The sequence below is a fragment of the Musca domestica genome, unplaced genomic scaffold (assembly GCF_030504385.1).
Source record: "Musca domestica strain aabys unplaced genomic scaffold, Musca_domestica.polishedcontigs.V.1.1 32, whole genome shotgun sequence".
NCBI lineage: Eukaryota > Metazoa > Arthropoda > Insecta > Diptera > Muscidae > Musca > Musca domestica.
The window spans coordinates 5,394,068-5,409,085 of record NW_026712311.1 but is presented as its reverse complement, the minus strand read 5'-3'; the positions used below and the strand labels follow the sequence as shown (position 1 = coordinate 5,409,085).

The 15,018-nt window shown below is 40.3% G+C and overlaps 1 protein-coding gene across 1 annotated transcript in view; it reads right to left on the bottom strand.

The window, feature by feature from the left end:
* Nucleotides 1-7,097, bottom strand: part of LOC101892460 (laminin subunit alpha-1) — a 195,994-nt gene extending 188,897 nt beyond the window's left edge. The window contains exons 1-2 of the mRNA XM_020038479.2: nucleotides 6,089-7,097; nucleotides 1,504-2,338 (exon numbers count right to left, since the gene is read on the bottom strand). Coding sequence (XP_019894038.2) covers nucleotides 1,504-2,251 — 748 coding nt within the window. The 5' untranslated portion in view covers nucleotides 2,252-2,338; nucleotides 6,089-7,097. The remainder of the gene's footprint in view (nucleotides 1-1,503; nucleotides 2,339-6,088) is intronic.
* Nucleotides 7,098-15,018: the final 7,921 nt, after the last annotated feature.

Genomic DNA, 15,018 nt, shown 5'->3' with positions numbered 1-15,018 from the left:
GCTACAAAGCCTTATACTTGGTCCTTCGTTTATATTTATTTTCTACAGAATTGTAAGGTTTCTGTTCTCTTAGTAATTGTGGTTTGCTCTTCCCAGGAAGCTTTGGTTCACTGGCTATGAAAACTTTAAAATTTGGTCCTTCGAGCTCTCAAAAACTAAAGAATTTCCTATAGCTTCTAGTATTTATTAATGTTACTCGACGATTTCATTTTGTCTTTCGGATTCCATTATCTGAAGTTGTAGCAACAGTTTTCCCCCCAATATCATGAACCTCTATCAAAGATGGTCCTTCGACCGCAATTCTAGCTTTCTACAATCTGCCTTACTTTTCGAATTAACCCTGGGGTTTTTGGATTGTCTATTCGGAAGAACTAGAACTTATATTCCATAGGTATTTGGGGTTTGCTGTACCAAAGTAATTTCGGTTCGCTGTTTTAGATGACCTTTAAATTTGGTCCTTCGAGCTCCCAAACATTAAAGAATTTCCTATTTATTGTAGTGTTTATTGAGTTGGCTCAGCGTTTTCATTTAGTCTCTCGGACTCCATTATCGGAAGTTATATTCACGGTTTTCCTCTTTTCATAACCAAAGGTATGAACATGAAACAATCTGACCTTACTTATCAAACTAACCCTGGGGTTCTGGTTCTCTCCATTTTAGAAAGTTACGCTGTTGCCAAGAAGCTTCGGACAATTCGTTTTCATTCCATTCTTTCTTAAATTTCTAGTCTACCGAACTTTCAAGCTGTCATCCCCAGAAATTGCGATTTGCTGTTTCGGTCACATTGTAATGACAGGTTTTCGACATAGACTAGAGTAGCTCGCTGGGTCGAATAGTTCATTCCGAAATGCATTTAATTTGATACAGAAAGAGAAAGATAGTTGTTTTCGTTTGATAATACACTTTATTGTTGAGATTCGCTCTTTTCGATAACTTTTAAATTTGGTCCTTCGAGCTCTAAGAAATTGAAGAATTTCTTATAGCTCATAAGTGGATTCGGCGATCTCATTCGGGCTCCATTATCTAAAGTGGTATCAACCCTTTCCTCTAATTCACAATCAATAGTATGAACTTCAATCAAAAATGGTCCTTTGATCGCAATTCCAGTTCTTTACAACCTAACCTCACTTTTTGAACAAAGGTGGGGTTATAATTCTGCTTATTTTAGGGAGTTGTACCGTTTGCTTGAATTTCGTGTCTACCGAACTTTCAGTTTGCTCATCCCCAGGAATTGCTGTTTTTTGCGCCAAAGAAAATTTGTTTCGCTGTTTTCGATTAATCTTTGAATTTGGTCCTTCGAGCTTTAGAAAATTAAAAATTTCCTATAATTACTGGTGTTTATGAAGTTAACTTAGCGGTTTTCATTTGGTCTTTCTCTATCAACAATGAAATTTGGTCCTTCGACCGGTATGCAACATGTCTTGCATTCTACCCCGAACTTATCAATCTAACCCCCTCTCAATTGCTCTAGCATTTATTTTATGACTTAAAACGGAAACTTACCGTTGCGTTGTAACTTTTGACGTTGACCGTTGTTCGAGGTAACACCTGAACTGCCTGGTCCGCCAGAGCCTCCTCCATTGCCACCATGTAGGCGACCATTACGCTGCTTACGTTGATTCTGGCGATTACGTTTACGTTCATGATGTCTTGGTGCTGTCGATGAAGTTTGCAATAAATCCATTTCACCACCGAACGCATCAATCGACGACGCCGCCGCCGCTTCGCCCGTGTGCTCTGCATCCAAATCGAGATTGCTTTCGATCAGGAGACCACTTTTGGTTTTGCGACTTGTTGTTGGTTGTGAGGGAGCATGTTGATTGGTTTCTTGATGCCGTTGATGGTGGTGGCGGTGATGATGATAATGATTCTGGGATGATAGGAATTGTTCCTGTTTTGAATGTTCCTCTGCTTCTTGTTCCAAACGTGTGAAAGTTGAAATTTTGGCGCCCGACCACATGGCTGATGACGATGATGCATTCATTTCAAAATCTTGATAATTTGTGCCATTCGCCGAGCGTAATCTTGACACATGCTGTGTTGAGAGCAAATCGTCCGCATGATGTTTCAGACGATGATGCATTAAATCTTTGGTATAAATCGCTGATGTTTGGCAGAGTAGTGTTAGGGCAAGACATGGTAGGAACAATCTTAGATTGAAGGCGGCAAATCGGGGCCTGCTCATTATTGTGGTCGGCGTTGCTAATCTATTTAATGGCATTTTGAGTCTATGTGGTTTTGGGGGATGCATGGAAATATCTTCAATATTTTAAGGAGTTTTGAGTCAACACATTATGTTAGGATTAGAGCAATGCACTTTTTGAGGTTATATTTAAATCTGAGAAAAGAAAAAAGGAGAATAGAGTAATTAGTTTAAAATTAAATTAGAGAAGTAATAAAAATATTAATTAACTTTAATTAAATCTTCGGATAATACTGATTTGTGATATTAAAAGGAAGATCGTTCATTTATCGTTTAAATTAAATATTTGGTCCTTCGACCTCAATCTATGGAATTACGTTATTCATTTCTAACTTAATTCGTGTACAAAAATCAAAAATGCGATGGAAACGATCAGGAAATGCTAACAAGGTTTGGGGAAGACACAGTCTGGAAAAAAATCAACAAACATGAACCAGATACAATTAAGTTCCGATCGAGACAGAAGGCGCTGAAATCGCAGGCAACGTATATATTGTTCAACGTTTAAAAGCAACAACAATATATATACAATACAACAACAATATAATATATACAACAACAATATATTCGGAATAGGTCGAGCAGTTTTTCTAAAACTGTAGTGTTTTATACTTTCTCTATTTTACATTCGGTTTTTTGACAGCCCTGCGTACATAGTGGATGTGATGTCTCCATTGGGGGACATAGCGTAACAGTACAACACTTTCTCCTAGATGACTGGGGAGAATACGTAAGTGATGAAACATCCAACCTTTTTTCTAAAGGTATATCTCACAAAATTGAGATTTGACCTGCTACGAGCTATACCATCTATACACGGACATCGACATAGTCAGACGTATCGAGCTGCAGCGACTACGGTGGCTAGGCCATGTAGTGCGAATGGATGAGGATGCCCCAGCTCATAAGGCATATAAGAGCGAGCCTACTGATGGTTCACGCAGAAGGGGAAGACCAAGCATTAGATGGAAAGATTAAGTCGACGACAATATATCGGAACATGGTCTTTCAAAAATTGGAAAAACTGCGCACAAGACTGATGCGCCTGGAAATCTTTTTGGAACAAATGTTCTGTCTCGAGCCACCTAAGTAAGTAATACTAACATAGGTTAAATGGCTTAAACCAAACTATACTACAGGGTGAGATGAAAAACTGCAACCAATTTCAGACTGCTGTCTTTTCTAAGCCCTCGTCCGACAGCTGTTAAAATTACTCCAGTGATAGCTCATTATATTGTTTACAAGCGTACATATGCATTTTGGTGAGAATTTTCCAGAAAAAAGTTATTCGTGATGGAATTCAAGCGAGATAGTGTGATTTCTTTATATTTGGCTGGATAACCACAAGTGGCTATCGTCAGAACACTCCAGCATTTAAAGGTGAATAAATCTTTTGTGTCTCGTACCATCGCTCGTTACCGTGATACTGGTAGCGTAGCCCGACGTCAAGAAAGTGGACGGAAGAAAACAGCAACATCAGCTGAAATGGTTCGAAAAGCAAAGAAGCGACTTGATCGAAACCCGCGTCGCAGTGGCCGAAAAATGGCTCGTGAGCTGAACATATCGCAATATTCCATTCGGCAAATATTGAAAAAATGAGCTCGGGGTAAAGCCATTGAAATTCCAAAAAGTTCAAGAACTTACACCACAACAGAGAGAAAATAGACTTAAAACAGCTAAGAAGTGGCTTCGCTTGTCCGAAAGTTGTGAACTGCCGAATTTGGTTTTCTCCAAAGAGAAGACATTCGTTGTCCAACAGTTTGCAAACAAACAAAATGATCGTGTTTACTTGCCAAAGAGGTCTGCTGAAAATGAGCACCTTCGGTTGGCCACCAGAACTCAAGCGCCGGCCATGCCAATGGTGTGGGCCGCCATAACAGCCGATGGCCGCTCTCCGCTCGTATTAATCGACCGTGGCATCAGAATAAATTCCGAATATTATCGTGAAAATATTCTGGAGGGTGTATTAAAGCCTTGGTTACGCAAACATTTTGGCCGCAGACCTTGGACATTCCATCAGGACACAGCACCATCACACTCAGCACGCGCAACCCAAGAATGGTTACAAAATGGGGTTCCTCGCTTCCCCCAAAATATCCGGATACCAATCCGTTGGACTATTGTGTCTGGTGTATTTTAGAAAGCAACGTTGGCACTAAAAATACCAAAGTGTCGATCACCTCAAGCAAGCGTTTCGCCGGGAATAGGCCAAAATACCGCAGAGCAACTTTCGGGCAGCGTGTGACGGTTTCATTGGCCGTTTGAAGGCCATAATTGACTATACCAAACAATAGATAGATATTAGAAACTTTAGACAGGAATCGTTTGTATCCTCTAATATCCTGACAGTGCAATTTGCAGCGGATTTGATTGGAAAATTCATTTGAAATCTTCAAAATACTTGAATTCGTGAGGTTCTTTTAGGTATCAAATTATAGCTGATTCTGGTAAAAACTGTGACTGAAAACGTGAAGTTAAGGGCGGCAAAAATGATTTTTTAAAGCTCTACCATGGAAAAACTTGACATTTGGCCTAATTATGCTAATTAAAATCTGCAAAATTTTGAGGTTCTGTATATGGGGCCTAAATGTACGCGATGTTTATACCCTTCACCACAAGGTGGTCAGGGTATTATGTCTGTGTGCATTTGTTCATAACAGGAAAAAGAAACGAAATAGACCCATAGTTCCTTTTGATGATCTGCATAGAATCACATTCTGAGTCGTTTTATGCATGTCCGTCTAGAGTCTAGAAGTTAGAATGTCAAATTTGATGAAGATCGGTTCAGATATAGCTGTAGCTCCCATATATATTGTTCATCCGATTTGTTATTTTTTTTAATTATTATTTGTTATTTGAAGTTTTACTCAATATGCAAAGGGGTGTAGGATATCAAAAAGTCTTGTTCGACTTTTAGACTTTCTTTAAAATATTAAGAACCCCAAATTCGAAATTGAGGAGCCAGGAACTTTTAACCGGATAATTTATAATTCATTATATAAATACATTATAAATTAATATAATACATTACAATCTAAAGTGTTACTCTCTGAAATTACTACCTTATCAAAATGTAAACTTTGAAAAAAAAATTGCTCAATAATAAAAACCTTAAATCTTGGGGCCAAAACCTCCAAAATCCTGAAAATCAGAAGCTAATATTATATAATTGTTATATATAGTGTACCTAAACTGATTTCTTTTCCGAGGGGTAAGCTTATGGGGGCTATATCAAAAGGTGGGGTCATACATTGTATACCCTTAATTTTATGGGGGAAGGTTATGCCATTCCAAACTTCTTACAATTAATGTTACGACCTGGAAAAATATATATATTTCTTTCTCTCTCCCAACTTTTCGTTCCATGCCTTCAAGAAAAAACTAGATTTTGTCCAACGTCCTATTTTTGATATTTACTTCGATGCCCGAAGCCGATATATGAGCCAAATGATGAAACGGTCTTTTTTTGCTTTTGGGAGGGACAATAGAAAATTAAACATCTAAGGGCGCAGAATCAAATATCTACTACGAAAGTCGATTTTGGGACTAGAGCTACAAACAAGAGACGATATCAGCTTTATCAATATCAGGAACGAATTGGTAGATTAATATAAGGTCGAATTATGTGTCCTGAATTTTTTAGCTTGAAGTCCATGACTTTACAAATTGTTGTGTCTTTCCCTAATTTGGTGAATATTTCCGCTCCTAACTGATTTTGAATTTTTCCCTAACATTTCCTTTCCGACAAAAAACCATGAAATCCGCAAAATGTTTTCTTAAACGCTTGTCATTTTTTTAAATCAAAACTTCCGTTTTAATAATGCATCGCAAATACTTTGATTTATTACGACGACTATGGATGGCAGAGGATGATGAGGTTCTTACATTTGAAGATTCCAAGAATCCAACAGTGAGCGGGAGATGGGTAGTAGTATTTTTTTTAATGAATTTCCGGTAATGGCAACCGGGCAGACGACAATCCTCAGTTTTGCATAAATTCTGTTGCAAGATGCTCTCTTTTTTGTTGCATGCAATTTGGCACTGCTGGTGCTGCTGCCGGTGCACTTGTTGTTGTTATTGCTCCTCCTTTAATGATTTACAACGAAACACGCACTTTTTTATGACTTCGTTGAATTTGGCGGAACAGACGCAAAGGAGGGGAATGGGATATTTTATTTTGCACTGCCAGACATTTGCCGCACAAGCGACACGTGCAATTGCATAAAGACTGCAGCAAATAATCACCAGACAAGAAAATCGCAAAATCTGTGGAAATTGAAATTCTTTTCTTTTTTCTATTTTAAAATGGTTTTCTTCTTCTGCGACGCGAAACACTTAACACGCGACAAACACACGCTCACGATTTGATTGCAAAGGGCGCGTTTAAATAGGCGCGTACTGATTTCACTTCACTTCTTCACAGTTTCGCGAAAAATTTGGCACAACGACAGTGGCTATTTTGGGCACATCCTCTTTGACGCCGCATTAAACAACAAAACAAAAAAAAGAAAACACTCACTTCGTCAGAAACACTAAAATTTTTTCTTCTCCTTCTAAAATTAGATATCTTCCTTTGGCACTCTTCTTTATCTTTGATTTCTATTTTTTTCCTTTAAATTTGCATTTTCCTTGCTATTTTTTCACTTCACTTTTATTTCTTAATTTCAAGATTAAATTTTTTCTTTCTTTTCGAACACAACTTTTGCTTTTATTTGAAATTTTTGCTCAGCAGCTTCTTCTCCTTTACTTTTTTTTGCTGTTGTTGTTTAGAGAGCACTTCCGTTCGCTTCTTTTCTTTTGAATGAAACACAAATAAAAAAGAGACCGTTGTTTAAGGTTCGTATCGTTTTCGTTATTTTCCGTATCCACAACCGTTCGTTACGCGCCTCCTCGTTTAACTAAATTTATGCGACAACATCATTTGTGTGTTCGGCCTGTTGCGCCTTCCATGGATGTGTGGTGAGTTGGGAGGTATGTGAGTGTGTGGGTATGTGTGTGCTTGTTGCCAGTGCAATGCAATTCAACCAACGAAAATGCACTCTGATCATAATATGAAGAGAGACAAAGAGAGTGAGAGAATATTAAATGCAACATTGAGAGAAATGTGTGGATTGTGTTTTCATAGAGCACAAGGTGGTGAAATTGAGTTGTAAATAAAGGAATTAATAATAAAACGATTATTGAAGGGATTAAGAGGATCATTAAAGGACTTCAAGGACTATATTGGTGTATTATACCTTCAAAGAATTACTTGGTTGTCTACAGATAATAAATAAAACGATATTGAATAATTTTCCTGATACATAAAATGTATTTCAATAAAAGATCAGAAAGCCTTGTTGGACCAAAGGAATCATATAAGGCTAAGTTCTGATGGGGCTCTTATAAAATACCCTCCTACCTAAATTTAAAAGGAGAAATTAAGTTTGTCCTGTAAAAGGCAAGAAGATTTTACTGCCGCGAAACACCGTCAACAGATCTTCTTTTCCCAAAAAAACTAAAAGATCTCCTAAAAGTGATCTTAAAAAACCAGAAGGTTCTGCTAAAAATATTAGAACGGTCAAGATCATCCTATAAGAGGCTAAAACATTTTTCCAAATACGATCAATAGGTTTTCCTAAATAACCAAATGGTCTTCTTATAGAAGATATACGACCTCTTATTAGAATACAAAAAGTCTTTCTGGTTTTCCCAAATAACCAAATGGTCTTCTCATAGAAGATAGACGACCTCTCATAGAAGACAAAAAATCTTTCTGTAGAAACCCAGAAGATCAACCCATAAACGAACAGAAGGTCTTTCGGGCGAAGATCACCATAGAGAAGAAAAAAGAGGCACTAGAAGAGCTGAATGTCTTTTTGAAAAGATCAGAAGGTTCTTCTTGAGAATATGAGAAGCTTCTTTTGAGTGGAACAGAATGTCTTCTTTGAGAATAGTAACAGGTTGCCTTTGAAAGGATTAAAAGGTCGCATTTGAAAAGGGAGAAGTTCTTCCTTCAGATGATAAAAAGCTCCTTTATGAGAGGAGCAGAATGTCTTTATTGAAAAGAGCAGAAGGTCGCCCTGGATAGGGTAAAAAGTTTTTTTATAGAAGACCAGGAGATCTTCTTTGAAAGAAGACTAGAGGATCTTCTTCTATGGAAGGACAGGATGCTTTTTTTGATAAGAACAGTGCGACTTTTTTTGTAGTCAGGAGGTATTTTTATAAAAGACCATCAATGATCGGAATGGCGTCTTTCATAGAAGACATGGAGTTCCACTTTCATAGAAGATCAGGAGGCCTTCTTCCTCAGCAGACCAGAAGGTCTTCTTCCTCAAAAAGAACAGAAGTCATTTTCCTCAAGAAGACAAAGGACCAGGTGCTCTTATTCCTTAAGAAATGGTCATGTTCCTAAAAAGGACCAGGAGGTCTATAAAAGACTAGAAGCAAACCAGGAGGACTTTTCCATTGAAAATCAGTAGTTCTTCACCTAATAGATGGGGTGTCTTCTTTTATATAATACCAGAAGTCTTTTTCTGTAGAAGATTAAGAGCTCTTCTCGTGATAAAAGACCAGGAAAAGACCTGGAGGTCTTTTTCCATACATAATGAGGAGGTCTTATTCCATAGGAAACCTGGAGGCCTTCTTCTAAGGAAGAACCGGAAGCCTTCGAAGAAAGACCATGAGGTTTTCTTCTATGGAAGACCAGCAGGGTTTCGGAATTTGGTTTTCTCCGATAAGAAAACATTCGTTGTGTAGCAGTTTGTAAACAAAATGATCGAGTTTGCTTGCAAAATAGGTCAGCTGAAAATGTGCATCTTCGTTTGGCCACCAGAACTCAAGCGCCGGCCATGGTGATGATATGGGCCGCTATAACAGCCGATGGTCGCTCTCCTCTCGTATTAATCGACCGTGGCATCAGAATATATGCCGAATATTATCGCGAAAATATTCTGGAGCCTTGGACACGCAAACATTTTGGCCGCAGACTTTGGACATTCCAATAGGACTCATCACCATCGCGCTTAGACGCGCCACCCAAGAATTGTTACAGAATGAGGTTCCTCGCTTCATTTGCAGCGCAAAATGTCTAAAGAAGACCAGGAGGAAACTTGGAGGTCTTCTACCATAAAAGATGAGGTTGTCTTCTTCCACAGAAGACCAGGAAGTCTTCTTCCATAGAAGACCTCGTGGTCTAAAAAACCTGGAGGTCTTCTACCATAGAATACCTGGAGGTTTTCTACAATAGACGACCTGATGGTCCCCTATCATAGAAGTCCAGGTGGTGCTCTATCATAGAAGACCAGGTGGTCTTCTACCATAAAAGACCTGGAGGTCTTTTCCCATAGAAGACCTGGAGGTCTTTTCCCATAGAAGACCTGGAGGTATTCTTTCATAGAAGACCTGGTGGTCTTCTTCCATAGAAGAGAAGGTGGTCTTCTTCCATAGAAGAGCAGGTGGTCTTCTTCCATAGAAAGCCTGGAGGTCTTCCTCCATAGAAGACCCGAAGGTATTCTTCCATAGAAGACAACGAGATTTTTCCATAGAAGACCTCGAGGTTCTTTCATAGAAGACAACGAGGTCTTCTTCTATAGAAGACCAGCTGGTCTTCTACCACAAAAGAATAGGATGTCAAAGAAGACCAGGAGGTCTTATTCCAAAGAAGGCCAGGAGGTTTTCTTTCAAAAAAGACCACGACGTCTTCTGCTATACAAGACCAGAAGGTCTTAATCGCATGGAGGACCAGGAGGTTTCCTCATATTAAAGAAAGTCGAAGGGTCATTTCGAATCGTAGAAGGCTATGAGGTCTTCTTTACGAGGAAGAACTCTGCTCTTTTAGAAGACGTTCTGGTTTTCTATAGAATACCTCCTGATTTCCTATCGAAAAAGACCTCCTCTTCTTCATACGAAGAAGACCTTTTTCTGTTCCAGTCTCCTAGTCTTTACTATGTCCTTGATGGTCTTCTATGAGAAGAAGTTTCCATTCTCTCTGTGAAAATACCTTTTTGGTTCTCTCTATTTCAATTTGCATTCCACATTGTTTACTTTGAGTTATTGTGAGAGCGTAAACAATATTCACCACTCTCAGCGACATATGATTAAATAACACCTCGCTGAGAGCAGGTACCAACAACTCTTCCACACACACACACCAATTTACACCTCAAGCAAGGTATTTCCCAAGGATTATTAAGGAGATCAACGTTTATGACCTGCAACTGTCAAGTGCCAACTAAAAAAGGAGGGTCGTGTTAATGTTTATTGTGTTTAACAAATACAGATCTACAATCTGGCCTAAAGCAGTTAGCCACAATTGTTGAGAGGCATTATTGCGTGTGTGCGTGTTTATTTGGGGTATTATTTAATGTTGATCCTAAGTGGTGTAATTTTAGATCCATCCTCCTTTCTTGTGGGATTTTTTTTCTTATTTCAAAGAAAACCAAAAAATTGTTGCAGGTTTATGGTCACGTGTGTTTTTGTGGATTATAAATTCTGTATGGAGAGTGTGAGACCATGAAAAAGGGGCTTAAGGGTGACAGCGTCACTTTGTGTCCTTTGTTGATTGATCTTATCATTTAGCGCCACCCAGTCTCTATTTGTTACAATTTAGAGTGTGATTTATAAGATAAGTACGTGAGCGTGTTCCCATTGGGATCATGGGTGGTCTTATTGAGAATTTTCGTAATTTTTGGACTTGAACTTATTTCCAATTTCCTAGGAAATATTTTTTCTCTGAGAAAACTAAAGTGACAAGTTCCATCACCCATTACTGTCAACACATTGTTTCGAAAGGATCATAACCAATCCGAATGTAATCATCTTCATTATCCCCATTCCTTTTCGCCTCAGTGCCTGACATTTTGTTCTCTGACCGCGCCAAGCTAATCGCATGTTTGTGTCTCAGTATCAAATTCTGAACACATGTTTTGGTGCAGCGGTTCTTTTCAAGTCCACACCTCATCAAAATTTCAAACCAAAATGAGAATGGACAGGCATTACATTTTAAGTGGCGGCAGCACATTATGCATCGAATGGCGACTATGATACTGGATGGTCTGAGTGACTGACTGGCGGATGGACTGATCCATGACAGAGTTTAGATAGCAATGAACACTTTGCATTCTCTTCTGCTTCTCAGTCAACAAACAAATGATTAATCTGCATCCTTCTGATCACTCTCCGCATGTTTTATCGCCTTCAATTCATCAACACCATAAGAGACAGAGCTGCACACACTCACACACACCCTCAAACACATTTCATATTCCACAGCCATAAAGGCTCAATTTCAAGTGTCTAAGCTTGGCTACTTTTCGTGTTTTTAAGACGATTTTCTTGGCGATTACCAGCTGATGGTTTCAAATTACCCACATATCTTGCCTAGCCTGCCGCCAGCCAACCACTTTGACACTCTTAAAAGCATCAGCTAATGGAGTAAGTCAAAAATCTGTGGAAAAATTAACCAAAAGATAGGCATGAAATGTTGGGTGTTTTGTTGGTTAATGACACCTTTTAAATTTTGAAAGCGTGTGTGTGTGTGGTGGACAGAAATAGGAAACAGGTGATGAGAAAAAGAGTATGCAAATGTGTATTCTGCAATAAACAGACCTGAAAAGCTTAAGACTTCTTCTCATAGAAGTGCTTGAGAGCTGGAGGCCCTCTCATAAAAAAGCATAGAGTCTTTTCATGGAAAACCTGAAAGGTCTGCTCTCATAGAAGAGCTGAGGGTCTTCTCTCATAGAAGAGCTGAAGGTCTTCTCATAGAAGAGTAGAAGGTCTTCTCTCATAGAAGAGCTGAAGGTCTTCTCTGATAGAAGAGCTGAAGGTATTCTCTCATAGAAGAGCAGAAGGTCTTCTCCTAGAAGCGCTTAAGGTCTTCTCCTAGAAGAGCTGAAGGTCTTCTTCAAATAGGAGACCCGAATGTATCTACTCATGGAAGTCGTTGAGGTCTTCTCATAGAAAACGTGGAGGTTCTCTCAAAGAAGACGAGGAGGTCTTCTCGTAGAAGTCGTGGAGAAAGACGATTAGGTCTTCTCATAGAAGACGTTGAGGCCATCTCGTAAAAGACGATAAGATATTCTCATAGAAAACGTGGAGGTCTTCTCATAGAAGACGTGTAGGTCTTCTCCTAGAAGACGTGGGTATCTCAGAGAAGACGTGTAGGTCTTCTCATAAACGACGTGGAGGTCTTCTCGTAGAAGACATGGAGGTCTTCTCGTAGAAGACATGGAGGTCTTCTCATAGAAGACGAGGAGGTTTTCTCATAGAAGATGTGGAGGTATTCTCATTAGCAGACGTGGAAGTCTTCTTGTAGAAGACGTGGATGTCTTCTCAGAGAAGACGTGGAAGTCTTCTCAGAGAAGACGTGGATGTTTTCTCGAAGAAAACGTGGAGGTCTTTTCGTAGAAGACGTGGAAATCTTCTCATAGAAGACGTGGAGGTCTTCTCAGAGAAGACGTGAAGGTCTTCTCAGAGAAGACGTGGAAATCTTCTCATAGAAGACGTGGAGGTCTTCTCATAGAAGACGTGGAGGTCTTCTTATAGAAGACGTCGAGGTCTTCTCATAGAAGACGTCGAGGTCTTATCGCAGAAGTCGTTGAGGTCTTCTCATAGAAGACGTGGAGGTCTTCTCATAGAAGACGTGGAGGTCTTCTCATAGCAGACGTGGAGGTCTTCTCATAGAAGACGTCGAGGTCTTATCGCAGAAGTCGTTGAGGTCTTCTCATAGAAGACGTGGAGGTCTTCTCATAGAAGACGTGGAGGTCTTCTCATAGCAGACGTGGAGGTCTTCTCATAGAAGACGTGGAGGTCTTCTTATAGAAGACGTCGAGGTCTTCTCATAGAAGACGTCGAGGTCTTATCGCAGAAGTCGTTGAGGTCTTCTCATAGAAGAGGTGGAGGTCTTCTCATAGAAGACGTGGAGGTCTTCTCATAGCAGACGTGGAGGTCTTCTCATAGAAGACGTGGAGGTCTTCCCGTAGAAGACGTGGAGGTCTTCCCGTAGAAGACGTGGAGGTCTTCTCGTAGGAGACGCGGAGGTCTTCTTGTAGAAGACGCGGAGGTCTTCTCGTAGAAGACGCGGAGGTCTTCTCGTAGAAGACGTGGAGGTCTTCTCATAGATGACGTCGAGGTCTTATCGCAGAAGTCGTTGAGGTCTTCTCATAGAAGACGTGGAGGTCTTCTCATAGACGACGTGGAGGTCTTCTTGTAGAAGACGCGGAGGTCTTCTCGTAGAAGACGCGGAGGTCTTCTCGTAGAAGACGTGGAGGTCTTCTCATAGAAGACGTCGAGGTCTTCTCGTAGAAGACGTCGAGGTCTTCTCGTAGAAGACGTGGAGGTCTTCTCATAGAAGACGTGGAGGTCTTCTCATAGAAGACGTGGAGGTCTTCTCATAGAAGACGTGGAGGTCTTCTCATAGAAGACGTGGAGGTCTTCTCGTAGAAGACGTGGAGGTCTTCTCGTAGAAGACGTGGAGGTCTTCTCATAGAAGACGTGGAGGTCTTCTCATAGAAGACGTGGAGGTCTTCTCATAGAAGACGTGGAGGTCTTCCCATAGAAGACGTGGAGGTTTTCCCATAGAAGACGTGGAGGTCTTCCCATAGAAGACGTGCAGGTCTTCCCATAGAAGACGTGGAGGTCTTCCCATAGAAGACGTGGAGGTCTTCCCATAGAAGACGTGGAGGTCTTCCCATAGAAGACGTGGAGGTCTTCCCATAGAAGACGTGGAGGTCTCCCCATAGAAGACTTTTAGGTCTTCTCAGAGAAGACTTGGAAGGTCTTCTCATAGAAGACGGTGAGGTCTTCTCATAGAAGACGGTGAGGTCTTCTCATAGAAGACGTGGAGGTCTACCCATAGAAGACGTGGAGGTCTTCGCGTAGAAGACGTGGAGTTCTTCTCGTAGAACACGTGGAGGTCTTCTCATAGAAGACGTGGAGTTCTTCTCGTAGAACACGTGGAGGTCTTCTCATAGAAAACGTGGAGCTCTTCTCATAGAAAACGTGTAGCTCTTCTCATAGAAGACGTGGGGATCTTCGCGTAGAAGACGTGTAAGTCTTCTCAGAGAAGGCGTGAAGGTCTTCTCATAGAAGACGTGGAGGTCTTCTCATAGAAGACGTGGAGGTCTTCTCAGAGAAGACGTGGAGGTCTTCTCATAGAAGACGTGGAGGTCTTCTCAGAGAAGACGTGGAGGTCTTCTCAGAGAAGACGTGGAGGTCTTCTCAGAGAAGATTGAAGGAGGTGTCTTCGTACAAAATTTAAGAAGATTGAAGAATGTTTTCTTATGAAGAAGAACTGACCAAGGTCTCCCAGAAGTGTAGTACATCTTCTTCTAGAAGACCTTGCATTGATATGACGATTTTCCCTCTGCTTTTCCTCTTTAGTGAGTGGCCTCTGATATGAAACGACCTTTTGCTTCTCCTTAAAGATAATACCATTAGCCAAAGTCCTTCTTCTTTTCTCCTAAAAAAACCTTTCCCAATTTCCCATGCAATTAAATTGTATCTAACGCTATGTAATTACAGTATTCCGATACTTAGTCCCAGGGGAATTGGATAGAAAAAATTCCAATCAAATGGAGGAAAACCACCAATCGCGTGACATTTATGAGTCAACTTCCCACAAAACATAACAGCCGCTAAGAGGAAAGAGAAAAAAACGTTGTGCAATGTCAAGCTCTTTGATTGGCCACCACACTCCAGACACAACGTCATACCTCGCCATGGTTGTAACTACTGGCCAAAGGCGCCGTCAAACAAATCGCTTCGCTACGAAATGAACCCGTTTGGTGGTTGGCTGAGGATTGTCAACGCATAATCCATCATCCATGAGATGTCAT